This window comes from Melozone crissalis, unplaced genomic scaffold (assembly GCF_028551555.1).
Source record: "Melozone crissalis strain CALT ecotype California unplaced genomic scaffold, PUWL_Pcris_2 ptg000027l_1, whole genome shotgun sequence".
Classification (NCBI taxonomy): Eukaryota; Metazoa; Chordata; class Aves; order Passeriformes; family Passerellidae; genus Melozone; species Melozone crissalis.
In genome coordinates, this window is record NW_026535805.1 from 44123441 (window position 1) to 44146248 (window position 22808).

A 22808-nucleotide genomic window follows, 5' to 3' on the forward strand; every position below is an offset into this window, starting at 1 on the left:
CTATTCTATGCTAATTTTAGCAACTTTAGTATTTCAAGTCATAGTATGAGGTACAAATTCACTTTTAAAAAGTCATCTCAACTAGACCTCCCCAAAACAGCAACTAAAGCTGATCCCAAATATGCAGTTCCCAAGTTATCTGAAGTGAAACACTTTACACTGCTCTAGTGAGGAAGTATGCTTTTACAAAAGTTCAATGAGCAGAAAGAAAAACACTGGTATCTTGATGAATAAAATAAATTCAGTAATTCCAAAGAGATTTTATTGACATGAAAATCTGCTATAATACTACGAATGGCATTCATTGCTGTGTCTCTGAATTGTCTTATGAGAAAAAAGGCCTAAAATATCACTTTTATCATTTACTAAAAAATACAAACTACTAAATGCACTCTCCTGTTACAGAAGCATGCAACAGAAATGGCTCCTTTTGATTTCCAAACTGGCAAAACAGCATGAGATATAAGGGACTACCCAAAGACATATGCAAGTGAAACTAGGGACAACCACCACTTTATAGAACAGTATAGTTTGCTGTACACAGAAATACAAGACACTGTAGAAACTACCTTCAGAGCACATTTGTGTCTGGAAGACACCTTGAAACAGCTACTGTACATCAACTCCTCACTTTACAGTAAAAAATCTTTACAAAAACAAAACAAAAAAACCCCCTCAAACCTAATGTAGGAGATGCTGAAATAGGGCATGCGAACAGTTGGTTTTCCTTACGCACTCAGCTCCGATCCCAGGCTGCACTCCTGAGCAGACAGATCCCGCAGTCTCTGCTGGCCTCTCCCGTCCCTAACAGGGCTGCCCTTGGATGTTCCTGCCTCTCACTGCCATCTCTTGGTCATTTCACTTTTATTTCTCAGAAGAAAGCTAAATCAGTAGTGCCAAACCCCAAAGAATCAAGGATGATTTTTACATACCTCTATCAACTACTTTAGCAGAAACACACACTAATACCAGCCTACTGTCTTAGAAGTCTATCTGCACCTTGAAAGTCTAACTTTTTAAGCTTAAATCTCAACCCACATGACATGCATTTACAACGATATGCAAAGGCATTTTCTGCTTGGTAACAGTCAGGAACTATCTCCATTCAAAAGCTCTGTTACAAAATGTGGCCTCCCTCATAAAAAGTTTTAAAATACAAAGTCTGGGCATTACCCTTAAGTGCTGGTACTATGGAAGCTCCAGATATACTATGTTCCAGAGGAAAGCACAGAGAGAATGCAGCATCCCTTCTGACACACAACACAGCAGAATTCAACAGTACATACTCAGGCCTGTATATGGGCAGCCAGTAAACCAATCTTCCTCCCATCACCAGATGTTCTGCCCCAAACTTCAAGAGGTCAAAAAAGATGTCACTTAGATGGTAACTGGATGAAACGAAGAAGTGATTTTCTGTGCTGAACAAAAAACATACAAGTGTAAGCAAACAGAGCACAGGTAAAAATTACATTTTTAATAATAGTAATTTAAAAAAAATGCACTAAGCCACAAAAGCACTTTCTGAGCTTTGCAAAGCTACCTAAGACAATGCAGGAGTACAACTTCTACTATGAGGAATACAAATTCACAAGTTCCTCCCTGTCTCTTTGACTTCCACATGTACTAAAGACGAATCTAAAGCACCACAGGTATGCTGGCAATAGTTATTTTGCACAGCATCTTTCTAAAGGAATTAAAGTCAGAAGGCAAGGCACTGGAGAAGCCATGGGACATCTCTGAGAAGAAAGGAGCAGTGGAAAATGCAAAAGAAAAAAAGTTCAAGGTAAAATTACAGGTATTCCATTTTAGAGTGACTTCGCAGCCTGCAGGGACCAAAGAAAACTTTTCTGGAAATACATGCTAATGGTGGCTCAAAGAGGTGAGAAACAGGATTCAAAATCTGAACACATGCAAAGGATGAGGGAAAACAAAACCAAGAAGGCTTCAGGAAGTGACATAGTGGTTTTGCAAACAGAACAAAAAGGGTTTTTCCTCTTTAATTATAATTGCTACCATTTTTAAACTTCTGACAGCCAACCAAGATGTAACAAACATTCTAAAGCTGGAACTGGGTTTCCATTAAGACATTTATATTCTATAGCAGACAAGACAGCTTCCCTACCTTCTTTCAACTGATTTAACTGCTTCCTTTTGTGATCCCATTCTGCGAGGAGCTTCTCTGATACCATATGGTGCTAGACAAAGCACAAGCAAAATGCAGAGATGAGAACCTCACACTTTGTCCAAATAACACACAGTTACACCATACATACACAATTGTGCACAAACTGTGGCTTATACAAGATTAAAAAAATGGAAAGTTTTTATGAAGTGAAAGTCAGTAAGGGAAATTTCTTCAAGATCTGTTGAAAGTTTCTTGCTCTAAAAAGTATTTTTTTAAGTGTTTCAAGGAAGTCCCTTCAGCTGTAAGAGCTACACGTTTGCTACATGACAAAGGACAAATGCTGTGTCTTTTCTTAAAAGATATTCCTTAGATTTCCAACATGTGATAAATAATCCCATCCTTTTTTGTTTGATAGACATGAATATGTCCCCTATAGCACTTAACTAACCTTTTTCAAAATGAAATTAAGTATATCAGAATTTCTTGCCAGCAACATTACACAAATGGTAATTCTCACATGTAAGAACCGGAGAAGGTTTTTTCTCAAACCTTTTTTGCACGTTTCTAATAGCATAACGTAGTTACTTGTATGTTAATTTGTGAGACTTGTTTCAGCATCACAGAAGCACCAATGTAACCACTGCAGAAGTTTTAGAAATGGTTTCACTCTCAGTTCTAAGTCCGTGTTAATATTCTACACTGTCTTGCTGTTGAACAGGCCAAATAAAAACTAGCAAGCAACCCACAAAGAAAAGTCACACTTCCTATTCCTAATTAATATGAGTGTGTCATTGTAAAAGCCAGCACTTGAGATCAGAAATTGCTGTTATCAAGGTCTTCATTTATCCCCTTAGTTTCTTTTCCCTCTCTTACAAGACAAATAGTGTTTAGTAAATAAGTTTCTAAAAAAGCAGAGGATCCTTTCAAACTGCTCCTGCTTCCAGTAGCTAAGTGTATTGGAAACACATTAAAATTTCTCTTTGGAAGCATTACATTAAGCATTAACACAAGTCTCCCAAAGTCCATCAGAGATGCATGGCAGACTCCAATGTGCTGCCAACAGCAACACAGACCACTCTGGTAAGAAGTCTCTATGCATCAATAATGTGATGCTTTTACTGAAAGAGACTTCTTCAAAGGATGATTTTCAGCCACATTGATTTCTGCTGGTGAACATAACATTCTCTCCATGGGAGAAAGTGTTATTGTCAGCTTTGTTACACATTAATAACTATCCTTAAAATAAATGCAGAGGCATCAAATGCAGATCCAATTTCCACAGTGCTGCTCTCGACAATCATCTTTGGCAACATGGAAGCTGCAGACCTGAGCACTGGCCCAGGCATTTATCAATGTACACAGGCAGTAATGTTTCAGTCACTGTTACTGGGCAATGAAAGGCAGTAACAAACTCACGGTCTGTAATGATTGCATCAAACAACATCCCTTTTCTCCATACTGGCCTTGAAAAATCAGCAACCAGCGCATCGAGGTAGTATTTCTCTAAACCATACTGTCGGAGGTTTGCTCTGATATTTTCATCTGGCCCTCTCCATTTCTGGTTTTTTCTGCTTGCCTTGCCTGGGAGGGGAAGGGGAATGGAAAGAGAAAAAAAAGGATACTCAAGAAACTATTATATAAGAAGAGCTTTCATATAGTCTACCATTTCATTTAAAGGAAAATAATCAAATGTCACCAAAAAAACCTGCCAAAAGTACTCACAAACTTCACAAGTAGTAATGAAAAATGAAAATACAAGAGAAAATTTCTGCTGCACCATCTGCACAGAGTGTCAAAGAATACATTTACAAAAATGTTGGTTTGCAAGATGCTCTCTCCATCCACCAGTCACAACCCTGTCCACTAGGTCAAATATAATTTGTATATTTGCAGAGAACAATGAGATAAGGGCTCCTGACTTAGGTTTTTGTTATGGTTTAGGCCTGGCAAAGCCAAGGCCCCCATAAATATACCTTTTACCTGATATCTGCTGTGAGATGTGGCCAGGAAATAAGCAAAGCAGGCTCCAACTTAAACATAAAGAGAAGTTTATTAACTAAACTACACACACAATTACTAAACTACACACACAATTACTAACCTACACACACACAGGGAAAAAAACAAGGAGAATGAAAACTACACAGAAACACTTCCTTATCCTCCTCCCACCAAATTCCCAAACACATTTACATTTCCCAAAAAATTATCCACACTCGGTCTGGCACCACCCTTTGGAAAAAAAAATCAAATCTTCAGCTCATAAGGGATAGACGGAGTCCTTCCTTGTGCCACGGACTTCTTGTCACAATCAGCAATCCGCCCGGTATCTTGCTACCTCGTGACATCTCCTTTCCATGCCGAGGTGCTCTCACCACCAGGCATGGGATGGGGCAGGGGCCTGCCTTCAGGGCCTTTTAAGAATGCCTCGTCTCGTTCCAAGCAGAGTACAGTCACAATCCTGGGACCTCTGTCCCCCCCATGTCTTCTATACCCCCTGGGGCCGAGGGGTCTCAAAACCAAACTCTCTTGACGCCGAGCCTCCGCTTCCCCCTGCAATACAGCCTCTGCCTCACCAGGAAACAGTCCATGGAAATACAACAAAAAAGAGTCCAGCAAAAACTGCCACTCCATCTTCCTCCATTCCTTCAACATCTCTCTTCTCCCTTTGCCAGACCCTCCTTACTGGCCTAATTTTCTTCCTTCATCTTCCACTCCTGTCCCTTTCCCAGGAAAGGCAATGTTCTGCGAAGCCTTCATTCCCCAAAGGGTTAAAAGGTCTCCCAGGCGGCCGGACTGCCCGCTGCCCCCCCCTTTCTCCTCCCAGCCGTGCTGCCTGCCGGCACATGATATCAAGTTTCAAGATATACAGTTCGAGCACGGGCTGCATTCTCTGGGGGGGGGGGGAATAAACTGGTCGCTCAAGGGTCTGCCACCCTTCCTCCGAACCCGGGCCTACCGTAGATGGCCCACGTGGCTCTCCCCTCCCCCAGCCCAGCCAGAAACTGGGCCGGGGGAGAGACTTCTTCACGCCGGAAATCCCAAGAGAGCTCCGAAGGCCAAGAGCCCTGCTTTTAACCCCTTGGGTTCGTAGTCTCAAGAGGCGGATCCAAATGTCCCACTGGTCAAACTAAGTGCCCATCTTAAATTCCAATTACCCATTGGTAATCACAGCAAAACAAAATATCCCAGATGTCCCATTTCCGGTCAAACCACGACAGTTTTGAAGAGCTTCCCACATCAGGGGTTAAAAGAGCACACAGCTGTGGTAATGATTATTTGGAACTTTGTTTTGGTCTTCATTATTCTTTTTCAAAAATATTTTCAGCTTAAAAGTAAGATAATATTTTAACTAGCATACATGTAAATTGGTGAATAAAAACTAAGCATGACCAAATAAATCCTGCAAAGATTAATGCTGCTTTAAAATCCACTAAGCATCATCTGCTACTATCAGTCTTCTTAAATTACAGGGGGTAAGATTTCAGTGGCTTCAAAATATGTAACATACCTAATCCATGGATTGTGTTGTAATCTATGTCAGTACCACACACATATGCCCCAAAATGTGCTGAGGAGATCAGAAGGCCACCTAGACAGGGAAGAAAAAAGGCAAAATATAAACTTCTGTCATAAATGTCACCTGCATTACGATTTTTTTCCTTAGGAACTTCAGGAGCCTACAGCAGCAGCACACTAGACCCAAGGAAAAGAAAAACACCCAAAACAAACACCAAAAAAAGAAGTAGAACTATCAACCAGTTAGAATCACTATGTAATTATATCAGACATAATAACACTAAGTCCTTTGTCTGCTCTACATGATTTTCCTTATCTTGCTGTGCCCTATGTCACTCCTCATCTCTGGAGATTGTTCAGGAGTTTTGTTTATGGCTTTCTGTATTTTAAGCAGTAAGATCCTTTAATCATTACATGAACCAAAACTTTTGATTCGACTTTGCAAGGAGCAGAATTTCAAACTGTTGTCAAACAATTGGAAAAATCATCACCAAACAAATGGCAGTTCTGCTGTGTCTGTTTTAAAAGTCAGTTTCTTTAACCGTGTCCAAAAATCAAACTTCTATAAGGTGGCTATTGCCATATTGTAAGAAACAATGGTCAAGAGCCTTACAAATGTAAATATCTGCAGTGTAAACATAAATATCAAAAACATTTCTGCAATAGTTTTCAAGTGTGAAAACTACACACAAATCATTTGTCCGTGAGTAGGCTGCCTGCTTTGTCAGTAGTACTTATTTTGTAATAAAACCAGTTTTTTTAATTACTGCTATTGCAACATGCCTCCCTAATTAAAAAAGAAAAGAACACCATACCAAAAGTGTGATTTCCTCTTGAAACTGACAACAGTTGAACAGCCCACAGAAAAGAATAAATGACATTAACTCTTTAACAGCTCCCAAATGAAACAACAGACAGACTGCAGGAGATGGACAGATACCTGTGAGGCCAAGTCTTTATTAATTAAGAAACTTTGTGGCTACCAGAATGGTTTAGAACAGAACAGAACTGAGAATAAGGCTGCGAACGTCACTGATGTCAACAGTCCTGCTAAATAAAGGGGATGACTGCTGCAGGATGAAGGGCTGACAATGTGCAAGCTGGCTGAGAGGGTGACACCAGTTCTCCCATTCACCAGGAGCATGGAAAGAGGCATCCCAGGTGGCTCCACTGTCCTGAGCACCAGCAAATCCCTAATGTGCCCTGTGTGCACCAGAGAACTTCTGCACCATAGGGTAATGAACTCTACCAAAACCAAAGGTGAGGAAGAACAAAAAAACTTTTAATATTCCTCTGCTTTTTCTCATGAAATGGATCAGGGAAAAACAAGGTTACTCACCCCAAAGGAATCACCCATTTCCCTTCTTGGCTGCAATCCCTCAGAACAGATGGGCAGTACATCCAGAGGGTCAAGACAAATTTAGCTAGCCCTGACCCCAAGTATGGCATACCACCCAGTCCTACAAAAAAAGTAAGAAGAGAGTCCTTTGCCCATCTAAGAATATTTTTAATTACAGGCAAAAAAAAAAGAAGCTTGGAAATCATGAATTTACAGCTTTTAAAAAATCACAGCTTGTACTAATTCAATTGTGTTCACGCAGAAGTTGCACAGGCACTTACATACTCTTACATAGCCAGCCCTTTGATCAGTATATGAAAGGGTTAATCAGGGAATCACTGTCCCTGGTGACCTGTAGCAGAATGATGATGGCACAGAGCTTCATGCCTTTCTACCACACACTATTCTCCACCTCTTCAGCACAGACAAGGTCTGGTCCTCCAGGATGTCAAAGAAAAACATCCTGTCATTTACAACTATGCAGTATCACAAATATCTTCCAAAAGAACAATCAACAAGATTATGAGATACCCTGAATTGACTGCCTAGGAGGAAGCACAAAATAGTCAGGTAAAAGACTTGATTTATTCTTCTAGAAGCTTCCAGGCTTCCTTCTGCCCAACGCTGAGGAAAGAATATCTAAACATGGATGGAAGTTAAAAACACAGTCTTGGTCACTCCAATTGTGCTTGACAATAAAAAGGGGAATCAAGTCTTCTAAAAGCCAGCCTGCTCAAAGAGCACTTTATATTCCAAGGAAAGCTGCCAACTGTCCATTCTTATACTAACGTGAAAGACTTATGGTTTGGCTCATGCAGCAAAAACCAGTTTGTTTGCAACTAGCAAGAACCATTTTGCAAGGCCATTCTGGTTTATTACTGGTTTACTCTTCACTTTATCAGTGTAAAAAAACAGGCAGAAACACAGACAGGTAACAAAGCTGCACTAATAAAGAAATCTGAACTGCAGTTCTTCAAAATGCTCCTCAGATCCTGAATATATATTTTTCTAAACCCATCAGCTCAAAATGACTGCATCACTCTCAACACCAAACCACTTCCCAGAAACTCCAGTGACAGGGCACCGTAGTACTGACAAGCTCAAAATCTTCTGAAGAGACAACCAAAATTCCTGGGGTTTACTCAAAAGAAGTAAGTGCAAAAGCCACTGTTATTTAGTCATAAATACACTCTACTGACAAATGGCATGCCACCCAGTATCTCCAGCATCCCCTTTAATCTCTACCCTTTATATAATAAATGTCTAACAAAAAAAAAATTAAAATAAAAATTAAAATTAAATTGTAATTTAAACTACTAAGCAATTTGGGGAGGATTTTGTGTATGTTACCTTTCAAACTGAAACACAACATTTATCCTGAATTTCTATAGCTTTCTATCATTTTCATGTGATTTTTCTTCTTCTGTCTTTACCCTTCCTTTTTTCCTTCAATTTTCACTCCCAAGAGAAAGAATGCTCTCAGAGACTTTATTTTATGATTTAAGTTAGCAGATTTTATAAGACAAAAAGCCACAGATGCCAAAATGAAACCAACTGCTAAGAGGTAAATAGAGGGATTTCCTGAACCTTTCAAAGGACAAGCACAACAAAGAGGAGAAAATATACTAAGATGATATTATGCATTAAAAAAATCAGGTCCTATAAGAATAAAATTAAAGATAAAAACACAGAGTTCACCAAACACTTCTGTTTCTGAAAATATCATATGCATGCTCTTTTTCTATGGCACAGAGAAGACACATACTAATAAGAATTTATCCTACCAGTGTAGTCTTCTCTCTCCCTAACTTCTCTGCAGAGATTTTTCTCCATCTTCCCATTAATATAAGTATTTTTAAATTTATGCATTTCACATGTGGTCACCTTGACTAAAGTTTAGCAAGTTGAGCATGAGACAGCAGTGCCCTGGCAGCCAGGAGGGACAACCCTGTCCTGGGGGCATCAGGCACAGCATTGCAGCTGGGCAAGGGAGGGGATGGTCCTGCTCTGCTGTAAGCTGGGATGGCCTCACCTCGAGTGCTGGGGGTAGTTCTGGGTGCCACAATACAAAAAAAGAGATTAAATTATTAGAGAGTGTCCACAGGAGGGCAACAAAGAAGATGAGGGCCTTGAGGGAAGATTTATGGGGAGCAGCTGAGGTCACTTGGTCTGTTCAGCCTGGAGAGGAGGAGACTGAGGGGAGACCACAGTACAATTTACAGCCTCCTTGCTGGGGAAAGAGGAGGGGAAGGCACTGATCTCTTCCCTGTGGTGACAAGTGACAGGACCCAAGGGAATGGCCTGAAGCTGTATCTGGGAAGTTTTAGGTTGGATTTTAAAAAATACCCAGAGGTGGTTGGGCACTGGAGCAGGCTCCCAAGTGGTCACAGCCTGACAGAGTTCAAGAAACATTTAGACAATGCTCTCAGGCACATGGTGTGACTCTTGGGGATGGCTCTGTGCAGGGCCAGGAGTTGAACTCTGATGATCCTTATGGGTTCTCTTTAACTCAGGATACTCTACAATTTGATTCTAGGATTCTAGGACAGAAACACAGCCTTTGCTACATTTTGGAAGAAACTACTCTAGGTAGCTTAACACAATATACTCTGCTATAATTATATGACACAAGCTGACACACTAAATCAGCTATTTCACATACAGCTGAGTTTCCCTGAGGCAAAAAGTACTTCTGTGCCATGCACAGCAATATGTGGAGTAAAAGCTCCCCCTCCTGGCTAAGACAAGGAAAGCTCAGCTGGGGAAGTGTAGCTTGTGTGAGCCATAATATCCTGAACACAGTCTTTGCACAACCAAGTGATCCTCATGGAATGCTGCCATGACCTCACTATTGCTATGTTGTGTTGTATGACCAGAAATGCCCTCAGCACTCCCCTAAAGAGCCAGCTCTAAAATGCTGCTTCTTAATGTCCCAAAAGTGATTGCAGCAAGTGCTTAGCCAAATTCAAATTCCTGGTCACTTTGATCTTAAGCAGTCCATGAAACACATGGATGGGTGCTTAGGCCAAGTGGTGTAAAGCCCAACAATGAAGACAGACCTTTTAAAAGCACAAAATAAACTGTTTACATCTTTGGAATTTGGTCTCCTTCCTCCAAAATCCCTGTCAGGTTAACAAACCATAATTTTATAAACACCATTTTGCCTTTGGTATCATCTCAAATATCTGTTGAGCACCAGAAGTCATGACATTAGGTAAATGAGTAGTGTAAGCACTAACACAATATTCCAGTTCTTCCCACCAGCTGAAAAAAAACCAAAAACATATACCTGTTCCAACAAATGGATCATATACAATGTCATTGGGTTTTACTCTCCCATGGTTTGCCATGATGAAAGAGAGGCAGGCATCCATGCTTGTATTTCCAATAAAGTGTCTCTTCTTTACACTGTAGGATTCAATGAGTTCTCTTTGGCCATCTGCAATCTGTTGAAACATTTAAAACCCATGTCAGATCCTGGATACAAGATATAAACAGACACACTGACACACTTTCTTTAGTGACACCATCCAAAACCAGGTAGCTTCACTTCGTAACACATCACCTTGCTTTCTGATGTCTGAAAATATGACAGGCTTCTTTCCAAACAACAGATATCTTGCTTCAACACCAGGGTAAATTCTTCAAGACAGAGGTTAAAAATGTACAAACATTTTAGAGAGAAAATTCTTTATAAGAAATTATAATTAGAGTAACTTTGCTATTATTCTAAGCATCAGAAAAACAATTCCTTGCAATTCATAGTTAAAAGGATTTCAAAAATATGAGGACTAGACACGCGCATTAAGACATGCATGCACACACAGGGATGCTTAAAGTCAGACAGAATTTCCTTCTTCACTGGCATTTCTGTCCCACTCAAAATCCAAATTTAGAATAGCATTGACAGGTGAGAATTTGAGGGAAAAGCAAACAAAGACCAAATGCTGGCATTTTTACATCAGTCTTCCAAAGTACATTGGAGAAGACCAAAGCAATCTGAAACAAAACACATTCCAACACTATCCCTCCACCTCGCTCAGCATCAGTCTAACTGGGTTAACAAATACACCTGCCTATTTCTTCAGGTTGGTTTACTCATTTTTAAACACTTCAGGAATTCAGCACAGATAGGACAACAGCTGCAATGTTTCGCAGCATTACCACAACCCAGAGTGCTCTCACATCAATCACAGGCGTGGAGGATATTCACAGGCCCTAACAGATAGCTTGAATGTCAACTTCCCTGGAACACGAGCCACTGACGACAGCTACACAACCTCTGCAGTGGTTCTCCCTCCTTCCAGCTGCCTTCCACCCAGGACGTGCAAGCACATATTCCCACCAGTGGCTAGTGTCATTCTGGGACATATCCTTTGAGGAATCACTTCTCCCTCACAGAAACATAAAAGACCAGATCAAATTTCCTCAGCATGTCCTAATAATGCAGCAGGTTTAGAGTGCACATGGCCAGTAGGCAAGAACATTTGCAGTGAAGACCACAGATGGTTTTTGTACTTGGTTCCTTCTGCACTGCCGGTGTACCCTCGGGCAGGTGCCTGCCTGTGGGCTGGACTCACTGATGTCCAAAGCCTCAGGGATCAGTCTGCACCTTTCCAAGGAGGTGCCTGCCAGGATCACTTGAAGCACTTACAGCATGCTCCAGTGAGGCTGATGCCACTCAGCTGGGCCACAGGCCATCTACAGTTCTGTACATCTTTCTATGTTTGGAACAGGGGCTTTCAGCTACTGCCAGGTCCAAAAAACTGTAACCCACCACCCCTGCTGTGCTGAGTTCTCTGAGGGGATGGCAAGACAAAGGTGTGTTTCCAGATACAACTTCATTTTTTTTCCAACTCCAAATTGTTCATTAAAGCCATTTTTTCCTAGTCACAGCAAGGACTTCCAAGACTTGCTTCAGAGTATTATGCAATGACAAATTCAGACAATGGTATTTTCTCCTTCTATTAAAGTCAAAACACTTTTTACATTTAAACTGAAGTACGCTCTCCTGAAAATACAAGCTTGCAAGAACTGAAGCAAACATGCTCACGCACCCATCTACCAAAATACAGATGAATGGGCTCTTCTGGAACATCATTTGGGTTCATTCCATAATCCTCCAAAATCCAAAATACGTGTTCTGGATTCTTTAAATTTACTTTTCCTTTGAATGGCAGAAATTCAAGGGCCTATACAATAAAGAAAAACAGAGTCAAAAATAAACAGGGTCAATTGTTTTTAAATAGGTACCTTCCCCCTCAAGAAAAAACACCAAACAAACAAAAAAATCAGCAAAACCCTCACAATTTCACTTGTGAGAAATGGTATATTAGTACTAAAAGTTCAATTTCCACTGGTTTTTTGAAATGCCTTTCTTCTAAACAAAAATATCTCAAATGATTAAGGTTTAGAAATTGGGAACCACAACACCTTTTATAATCTGAACAGAATTCAACTTCCAAGGAAATTAACTGTGGATATTAATTATGCAATTTTCAAGTGATAGAAACAACAATGATGATGAACAATAGGATGTGAAATTTCAGTGATGTGCAGCTACAATTGTTTGCATACTTAGCATTATTTCATGTACAAAAAAACTGAACAAACAGCGAAAAATAGCTACTACTTATACAGATAATTTCAGTCTCTGTAAATGAAGTAAACTGAATAAACAGGTGCCAAAATAGAATGTGGAAGAGCAGAAATAAACAGTAATTTGGAAAAATGCCCTAAATGAAATACTGATATAGTTAGGAGGAGAGCACAAGTACAGATAAGAACAGGAAATCAGCACACAATCCACACCTTGCAGCTGAAGTCACTTGTTCCACATTCTGCAACAATATAAGCCTAATAAAGAGCTCAAATAACAGATTTTCCAAAAATTTAGAACCTAACTCTTGCCATTTGAATCTTATAGTTCTCAGCAGCAAGCTTTGGTTTCTGCAGCACACTGGGCTGAGATTTCCGCCCAGTGCTATTTGTTTGGCATTGTATATGCCTTAAACAGCCAGTTTATAGAGGGGGAGAAAAAAAAGCTGTGAATTTTGAGAGAATGTTAATTCAGACACAAAAATCTCATTTAGACCTGATAAGATATAAGCCATAAATTTCCTTAAGGTCTTGAAGAAACCTAAATACACTGATAGCATGGAATAAGAACAACATGAACAGATTAAACTAAACAAAGATTTCTTAACCATCTACTTACATCAATCTTTTTTATTTTCTGTGCTTGGGTCAGTGTTTTATTAAATGTATGAATATGTACTTTGTAAGTAGAGTCTGACTGTAGATATGGAAGCTGAAAAAAATAAAAGGCAAAGACATTTAATTAGTACAGATGCAGTGCTATTCAGTGGGCTTAAGGAACCAGTATCCAGATTCTTTATTTTTATACCATCTTGTCTGTTGGATAGTTCTTCAAGGATGCATAGAGCTCCCCTGCAGATTTTCCATGGCCCCACAGTTCAAATATAGACCTGAAATTACAAAGTTTTTGCAAGTTAATCACATAGAGTAGGGAAAATGCCTTACAGATATTTATTCCTTTTAACCTACTTGGCCAGTGTATTTAGGCTTTAATTCATGGAGTATTAAAGTTGACATTTAATTCTAGACAAATGTTTTAGTTTTTGTCTGTAACAAGTATTTTTAATCACAGGCTGATATTTCACTGATGCTTTTCTTTGTTTGGTAACATGCACCAAAACCTTCAGAGCTTTTCATATTGATTAGCAGTGCAATGGAGGTACTCCAGTGATCTTAGTCTAAAACTAACACATCTCCCCACAATCACCTGTAGAAATAGAAAAATAAGCTGTGGGCTAGTTATGCTTTGTACATAGAATTAGCATACATTAGCTGAGAGTGCACAGTGTGCAGAACATCTGAAACCTTGTTGTGTCACATTTTACTCCCTGAACTGCCTGCAGCTGCTTTTTGAAGTGCAGTGCTCCACTCTTTAGGCAAGAGTGGAGAGCCCAAGTCATTCTAGATAAAACTGAATAGCTTAGACATCAAGCACTTAACAGGGACTGTGCAACGTTCTGCAGAGGAGACCAAGCTCTGAAGAACACAGCACAGGCACCCCAAATTTAGTATGGTCATAAAGGCACATAAGGCACATAAAACATGAGTGACACTACAAGTACTGTCTCTGGAGTGAAGAACACCATTTGGAGACCCTGAACTGATCATACACTGAGTAAAGAGGACAGACAGGGATGCTACACAATCAGTCCTACAGGAGTCCTACAGGCTCCAGTAGCACCTTCTCAATTCTAGAGGGAATCGGAGACTATTTTATGACTCCATACAAAATTTATATTTGCCATATTAGAGCAAAATTCCACTGCTTGTGTTATTATTTACAACACTGTAAATCTCTTACTTTGCACATACGGTCCGCTTCATTAGTCCCCTTGCCATCTCTTCTGAAGGAATATTGAGAATCCAAAAGGGAGACTGCAATCAAGAGAAGGTAAGCCACACAAATACCCAGCATGTCACATGAATTACACAACGACACAGTTCTGTTCTATAAAAACAGAACATGCCTACTGAAGATTAAAAAAATTAATAAAAAATACATCTGTTACCTTTAATCATACAGAGAACATGGGGATAAAATAATTAATCCGAGACAAAACTGTTTACTCAGCTTGAATGTCTGCGAAATTCTGTTATGTATTTCATTTTCCCAACATAACTGACTTGGTAAAATATTATTTGCATTTCTCTTGATTATTCATCCACTAAAGATTGGAAATACCTCATAACAGGTTTCCTGTTTAGCAGCAACTAAATCCCAATAACATTCTCTGGCCAAGCACTGAGACCTGAATCATATGGCTTCCTAACTGCACTCCTCCAGTGTCTCACTGATTTAGAGACAAACACCAACTCCAAACTGCTGCTGTGTTCTCATGGTTTAGCTATCCTAAAAAGCAAGGAGAGCCTCCCAGCAGGTGGCACTGCTTCTTTTCATGCTGGTAAATGAAGACAACCTGAGGTGCATTTTGTGCATCTTTTTACTAAAGAGTTCCGTTTTGTGCATCTTTCAGTAAAGAGTTCTGACTCTTTACTGAAACTGAGAAGTCAGTTTTGGCAAGATTCCCGAATTTCCTAAGAAATTTCAATATTTATTCAGATGCCCACAATTAACAAAAATACTGTAAAGAACATACTTGCAGACCATACATACACTCAAGTAAAATAGTTGGTCCTCACTTACATTTACACGAATTTCCTGCTCGCCACTGAATTGTCCGCCACAAAGGGAGAGCAATGATGTTATTTCCTAAAATGAAAACATAAAGGTCAGGACTTAGAATCTTATAAAGAAGAAAAGGAAAAGGGAAAAAAGAGAAAAGAGAAGAAGCAGCATGACACTAATTCTAATAAGATGGTGGATAGGGCACACATTCACAAGTAAATTCAGATTGTACGCACTGTTCATTAATTGAACATTAAGACCTCCCTGCTATAAAAACAGTTTTCTCAAAATTCATTGGCAAATGTCAGGAAAATTTCAGTAATTAAACCCCACCATTTCATATATTCTCCTTCATCAGAATCTTTACTGTTCAATTCTACACTCTCACAACAATATTATCCACTCTCTTCTTGAAATATTTTTCTGACTAGTTCACATAAAAGTTGTATTTCAGTAGTAACACTGACTCAGGGCCAGGATCAGCAGATCATCTGGCTAAAAAAATCTGTCCCTGCTTGTTCCATTAAGCTTTTGAAAATCATGTTCCTAGCACAGCTCATCACAAAACCAAACAAGCTGAGCAGCCACCAAAATAAAGAAGAATTGGCTCTGCTTCCTTCAGCAACTGTGTCACCATGTGTCACCAAAACCTTGGTGATAAAAAGAAAAACTTTCTGTGTTACACATGTATCATCTTCTTTTTACTTCATCCGGTGGCCTTGCCTAAAGAAAAATCAGGATGATCATGAATGGAACTCAGGTTCCAGTCCCACTAAGCAAATAGGAAAGAGAACCTTAATGACAACAAGGAAAATAAAAGCTTCAAGACACGTTAAACATTTTGTAACGTGTGACAGTCCAATCGACGAGGGAACATCACCCAGTGAAGCAGACCATGGCACTGAGTCTTCCCCTGCACACCGGCAGGGACGGTGGCTCCACCAGCGCCCGGGCAGAGCACGGAGAGAGGCCCTGGCGTGTGCCCAGGGCAGCTCCAGCCGCTCCTGCACCCAGGGCACACTGGCGGGAGCTGACGGATAACTTAACCTTCTAAATTAGTCACCAAAGCCAAGACTTGAAAGCATTTTTGTAACCCCAGCTTCCGCCTCTCTCATGGAGCCCCGGGTACTCTGCTGGCAACCTCTCCTAGCGCCAGAGGCTGTGGAAAAGCGAGCGGCAAGGAAAGTGCTGCCTTATAGCCACCACGCGGAGGCTCCCCACGAGCCTGGGGCAGGAGGGAGAAGAGGAAGCCTGGGGGTCGGACGCGGGAAGGGGCGAGGGAAGAGGGGCCGGGCGCTGCGAGCCCCCGGCTCTCCCGGAGAGAGGGGACCCCGGCCAGGGTCCGGCTCCCCAGGCACACCCGGGCCCGCGCTGCTCGGGAGCGCCCCCGAGGAGAGGGGAGGGGAGAGGAGGGCAGCGCCTCACTGGGCCCCTCACTCGGCCCTCAGCCGCTGCCCCGGTCGCAGTCCCGGCCCCGCGCAGCGCTCACCGGCAGGCGGAACTCCAGGTGCTCCTGCGCCAGCAGCAGCAAATAGCGCCGTAGCGGCGGGGCCGCCAGCGCCATGTCCGGCCATCCCCCGCCTCCCGCATGCGCCGCCGGCAGGGAAGGGCGGGAGCGGCGGGAGGAGCCCGGGAAGGGGCGTGTGGCAGAGAGACCCCCGCGGCCTCTGCAGCGCCCGGAGCGGGACACGGGACTGTGCGAAGTCTTCAGGAATTAATGCTCACTTCATCTCCTTCCCATCCTCCTGGTAGTTATATTTTGGGTGTGCTTTATCACGCACGCCACGTGTCAGTGCAGCAGTGCCTGCGTGTGGTTTATAAATAACTCCGTGTACACCGGGGACACGCTCGCTCAGGGGTGTTTCACTGTCAGGGGCCCGCCGAGGCCTCTCCCGGCCACACTTAAGGATCTGGAGCATTAAATAACATTAAGAATTAACAGATGCCAAAGGAGTCGCATTCCTTTTTCCGTGGGAAGGAGGTCAGCGCCGGCGGCGTGGGTGTCGCAGCAGGTAGAGAAACACATTCCCAGGAAAGGGGCAGAGAGAGGTGTGACGGTCCGGCAGAGGGGCAAAAAGGGGTTTGTCTTGCGGGTTATGTTTTGTTTTAATATCTAGTCTTAATAATTGTAATCCCGTACTCACTGGTCTCGCTGTTGTGTTGATCTGAAAGGTTCATCTTATCCAGATTTTGGTAAACTGTTTATTAGGACCAGGCCAGCTCAGCACTGAACTCATGTTCTGTGTTTTATGTGCTAAAGTTGTTGGGCTTGTTTGGATTTTTTTTTTCATTTTTTTGGGTTTTTTTCTAGATAGCTAAGATTTTGCTCATGACCTGTGAACACTGCACGGGACAGCTCCTTGATGCATCTCCATAATCTCATCCTCCAGTTATCCCTTCCTGCAGTAACCAAAACTGAGGTCACTGTGAAGCTTTAGCCCTGATGATTGACAAGAAAGCCATCTAAAGCAACCTGGCACCTAAATGTGAGCTTTCCTAGAAGAGAAAGGGAAGAGGTACATGTGGGTCCGGCTTGTTCACCTCAGTAGCTGAATGCTGAGACCCAGCAATAAACACATTGCTGAACTGCTGACAAGCCCTGCAAGCCTGAAATTGCTGATTGCTTACAAAATCTTGTAATTGCTGAGAGAGCTTTAGTGGAAAAAGTCTGCTTTTATTTTTCCAATCTGTCTCACTTTAAATTTCTTAGCTCTATGGCTTCCATTTTAGAAACTCCTTAGAAGGGGTTGTTGGTATTATTTTTAAGCTTAATCTCTTTGAAACTGGCTTTTGCTTCCTTTATCTGCACTGCTTTACCTTCGGGGCATTGCTGCCTGTTCTCTCAAGGTGAATACCTATTTTTCACTGATACTGTTTCCTACAGAAGACTTTAACAAAAGCCGTGGGTTTTTTCTTGCTTTTGACTTGAGGATCCATGCATAATCTCTGGCAGTGCATACATGTTGCTCTACTTAGTTTGAAAGTGAATGTACGTTACTAAGATTTACAGAGTATTTGATTCTCACATAAAAACAAAATGCTTTTCAGATGCTGTGTTTGGAAAGAGAACGTACATTCCTGTAATGTCAGCGAGGAGAATCAAGCAGTTTGTTAGTGTGGATGTGGGGAGTCATCTTTAAAAACATTACATATCTCTTAACTCTTCTAGTGAGGGAAAGGAAGAAAATTTACACTTTTCAGCCTTCAGGGGAATATTATATACACAAAGTGTAATTACTCACCTTGAAATTTATCCAGGAAGCTAGAATTAGCCACCTTCCTCTCACAAAAAAATATGTAATAAAAATGGTAGTATACAAAAACCATGAGTTTCAATTTAAAAGTGAGAGACCATGAATAAAAAGCCATTATTTCATGCGTACTGTTGCTTATTATTCCCAATTCCCTTCTCTGGTGATTGTGTTGCCACTCTGTGCTCACCTCAGGCACTCTTCTAGACCCAGAGGCAACACAAGTGTTTTTTGATTGACCTGGAGGTTCTGCTGGGGAATTTCAGGAGTCCTGTCCCTGCTCATGGGTTCACTTGCAACAGTACCAACTTATGCATGTGGGCAAATGCCCATGAAAACTTACTTTTAAAACAACAACAGTTTCAAAATACAGAAATACCCAATCTGTAATTCGACTGTTAAACTGTTCGGAATTTGCATTTCTGTCTATTAAAATCCAGCACTGATCCTGTGTTTTAATTTCAAATGTCGGTAGAAGTATCAGCTCTACTCATGTGCTACCTGGAAACTCCGGCTTGCATATTTCGACAGGTGAACGATACGACCCAGCAAAGACGTGGCTGTAGCACAGTCAGATGTCGGTGGGGATGTAAAGCCTGTCTCTGATTCATCCGATGCCCCTGTCCCGCAGAGCGGGTCGGTGCTGCAGGCGCACGGAATGCCGCAGGTGGCGGGCAGCCCGCCGCGCCCCGGGAGCGGAGGGGCGCTCGCTGCTCCCCGCCCTGCCCGCGCGCTGCAGCCGGCGGCCATGGCCGTGCAGCACGGCCTTTTAAGGGAGAACAATCTATTCTGCCTTTGTCTTCCTCGCTAAATAGGGTGTTGCGGACAGAGACGCACTCGCTAACTGCACTTTTATTTCTCCTTGCAGTGCCTGATGAGGAAAATCCCCTTGCTCCCACCATGTATTGGCGTTTCGGCTCCAGATAATATTTTATGTGCATTATAACTAGCGCAGCCTGAGGGAACCTTGTCGGCGCGGCGTGAATTCGTCCACCTTTACTGAGCGTTCAGGCGGAGAGCGGCTTCCCACCCCTGTGCATGGGTTGGTGCTGCCGCTCGGGAATGGTTTGCTCTCTCCGCGGCTCAGCCAGCACTGCATCAGATTGTTTGGGAAGTCAGCGGGGCTGCCGGGGACCAGGATAAAGTTCTTGGAAAGGCGTCATTGCAAGAGGAGTGAGTACTGCACTGTGTGTTGCACGGAGGCTGCGGGGTTTGTTCGGGTTATAACTGCGGGATCGGTGGAGCACCGTGTAATCTTGTAAACGTAATTTACCGCCCTGTGTTCTTAAATTACTTCTGAATGTCACCTGAATCACTTTTACTTTCTTCATTGCTGGAGAATTATGAGTGGACTTAAAATCTTCAGATATTTAGCCTCTTTTTCAGCAGCCTTGCCTCTGACTCAGGCAAAACTCTTCCAAAAAAGATCAGGCTGATTTGTTGTTTTTCCTTCACAGCTGACAGTGCACACGGGAGCCACAGTTACAGCCAGTCACTGATTCCTTTCCTGCTTGAGTGCCATAAAACATTTTCAGCAATGGAAGGAGAAAAAGGGCAAAGTGCTAAAGCTACCAGTGCAGTGGGTGACCTGAGGAAAAGTTGGCAGACCTGGGCAGAGGATCACATTGAGTATCAGAGGAAGAATCCGTTCAGCAGCGATGACAGGCTTGCGTCTGGACCTGCGCACACTCACAGAGGAGATCCCACCTACGGGAGACCCCCGGAAGGCTCTCGGACAGAACAGAGAGGGAGAGATGCCCACTCACACGTGGGTAGGGAAGTAGAAGAGCTGTGCTCGATCATCAGAAGAACTGGAAAGGTGGGAGAAGATGGACACGTGACAGTGACATTCGGGCAGCTGTTTGAAACATACGTGACTATTTCCAATAAAGTAGTGGGAATCTTGTTAAGAGCCAGAAAACACGGTCTGGTGCATTTTGAAGGTGAAATGCTTTGGCAAGGAAAAGATGATGATGTGGTCATCACTTTACTACAATAAGGCTTTGTCCTGGAATGAACTTTGCTGCACGGTTCCATTTGGAAAAACATAATTAGATACCATCTTCACAGGTTTTGGTTACAGAATTTCAACTCAGCTACCTACTGGGACACAAGCAGGAGAGGAAATGGGCGAGGAGGATATTTTTGTAAAAATGGTAGAGATTTGGATGGAAATCACAGATTACAAGCTACTCCATCACATTGACATTGGATTGTCCTTATTATCATCTACTAGCAAGTATATGAGAGTTCTTCAAATAACTGTGCTGGCCTACTGCTTTTAGGTTACTGAAAGTATAAATTACTAACTTGCTATCCTACACTACTGTTTCCTACAGGTTGTGAAATACTTACTGTGTGGGAGGATGGGATTTGTAAAACGTGGAATTGAAAACTCTTGTGGGAATTCATATACTTCTTCAAACAAAGAGCCTGGTATATAGCAAAATTTTAGGTTCAATCTCACATGGTTAAACTGAATAAATGGAAGTTATTTTCATGAAGTAGATAGAAATTCCCAAGCTTACAAAAATATCACAGCAAGCATAGTTGATGGTTCCTAAATTAGTTGCATCTTGCTTGGATTTTGGACAGCTGCACTGGTTGTGGTATTTAATAGTCTAATCTTACAGTCATATCTTCTCCAAACCTTCTGTGTCTCTTGTTCTTTTTGTTTTTTATCTCACACCATTTTTTTCCTGTTCTTCTAACGCTTCAGAAGAAGTCCACAAAGCTCTGCATCCTTTTCAGTGAATTCAGCTATACCCCTTCAGAGAAGGTAGGGTGCCACAATGTAAAGATGCAAAAGTCATCAGAAACTCTGTATTTGGGCATCTGTGCATTCATAAGGAAAAAAAACAGCTCTTCTTTCACCAAAATGTAGCAATGTTTTTTACGAGAGTAGAGATACTGTAGTACCAAATGCATAAATGAAAATATAGCAGCAGTCCCACAGCTCATTTAACTGCTTTCAGAGCACAGTTGTGAGCTCTTCAGAAAGAAAAATAAAGGATTGGTTATATAACATAGTTGTAATAGTGCTATGAAAAATAATCAGGACCTGTATTTACAATCATTACCACTAATAAAACTGTATAATTAGAAATCTAAAGTAATATTTTTACCAGTGCAAATAGAAGCTTCTGTGTGGTGTTAACTACACTACTTGATGGGTCTTTAAAGTAAGATACTGTTCTTGCATCAAAAGAATATTAAAATTTAATATAAATTAGGAACTTGGTAAAAGTGATGTGTAATTTTATGCTATTTATATAAAAGAACTTCTGTTGCAAAAAGCCTAAAAGAATGGGGGTTTGTTTTGATGTTTTCATCCAGTGAGGATTTGCACCAAACTAAGTCTTTGGCTGAGGATTTCATTATTTTCCTCCCTCCTTTTTTCTTTTTCTGGTGAAAGGACAATGAAAAGAGGAGGAAAAAAAAGGGAATAAATTAATGTGCTGAAATAAGTATATCTGGGGAACAGGGCAGTCAGATGCAGGTAGAGAATGGATTTTAATCACCACATAATTTTACCACATTGGAAAAGGGGGAATATGTGCTGCACCAGGCACTGTTGGTGTGTGCTCCCTTAGCTTTCAAACCTACTGCTTCTTTCTAAACAGATCTACACCTTGCAGCTGAAAAAGAAGTAGATGTAGTTTGTTATCTTAACATATTTAAAATGTTCTTTTTGAAAAAGCATTTCTTGCCAAATTACATGAGCACAACCTCATTTTTCAGGTCCTATTAGAGGAAGTCTTTACATGCATTCAGATTTTAATGCAAATTAAACATTTTATAGTGCAGCTGTGGAATGAGTTTTGTTTAATTCTAACAATTCTGAAATCCACTCAGTTCTGCTGTAGTGTTAGTTCGCAACTTGCAGGAAGCAGCATCAGGCACTTCAAGTGTCACCAGGTAACTAATTGGATGGCACTATGAGGAAAAATAATACATTGCTGGACATTGTACAAATAATTCCTTGCAAGACACACATGTGAGGCAGTATGTAGCCTGAGCACCATAAGATGCAAGTCCAGCTCACATAAATTTACTACACTTTAATTAAGGCTGGCTCAAATAGTTAAATATCAGCAATCTAGGCTGTCACTGCCATGTAAGTGGTAGATGCTTGAGCACATCTACAAGCACTTTTTAAGAACACCTCTGATCAAAACAGAAGCAGAGCAAACCCTTAATGACATGGTCTTACCTACTTTGTAAGCGACTAAAAAAAGCTTGCTCTATATACTATATAACAAAACTATTATTTATAGAGGGATTTCTTTAAACAATTACAGAGCCAACCTGCCAGCTTTAGATGAGCATTCTGGAAAACGTGACTGAAAT

At 41.4% G+C, this 22808-nt stretch overlaps 2 protein-coding genes across 2 annotated transcripts in view; one reads left to right on the plus strand and one right to left on the minus strand.

Annotated features, from left to right (window-relative positions):
• TRMT11 (tRNA methyltransferase 11 homolog) overlaps positions 1-16811 on the minus strand; it is a 29116-nt gene extending 12305 nt beyond the window's left edge. Inside the window, exons 1-11 of the mRNA XM_054280088.1 lie at positions 16697-16811; positions 15226-15291; positions 14383-14456; positions 13390-13471; positions 13201-13293; positions 12041-12175; positions 10273-10429; positions 5637-5717; positions 3542-3706; positions 2123-2195; positions 1287-1418 (exon numbers count right to left, since the gene is read on the minus strand). Coding sequence (XP_054136063.1) covers positions 1287-1418; positions 2123-2195; positions 3542-3706; positions 5637-5717; positions 10273-10429; positions 12041-12175; positions 13201-13293; positions 13390-13471; positions 14383-14456; positions 15226-15291; positions 16697-16771 — 1133 coding nt within the window. The 5' untranslated portion in view covers positions 16772-16811. The remainder of the gene's footprint in view (positions 1-1286; positions 1419-2122; positions 2196-3541; positions 3707-5636; positions 5718-10272; positions 10430-12040; positions 12176-13200; positions 13294-13389; positions 13472-14382; positions 14457-15225; positions 15292-16696) is intronic.
• A 2613-nt stretch (positions 16812-19424) lies between these two features.
• Positions 19425-20628, plus strand: LOC128939231 (actin-binding Rho-activating protein-like). Its single transcript, XM_054280092.1, has 2 exons — positions 19425-19631; positions 19916-20628. Exon 2 carries the CDS (start codon positions 19996-19998, stop codon positions 20455-20457), a length of 462 nt encoding a protein of 153 aa, XP_054136067.1. The 5' UTR covers positions 19425-19631; positions 19916-19995; the 3' UTR covers positions 20458-20628.
• The last annotated feature ends 2180 nt before the right edge of the window (positions 20629-22808 follow it).

Coding starts and splice junctions, on each gene's coding strand:
- LOC128939231 (XM_054280092.1), top strand. CDS start 19,996: ATGGAAGGAGAAAAAGGGCAAAGTGCTAAAGCTACCAGTGCAGTGGGT.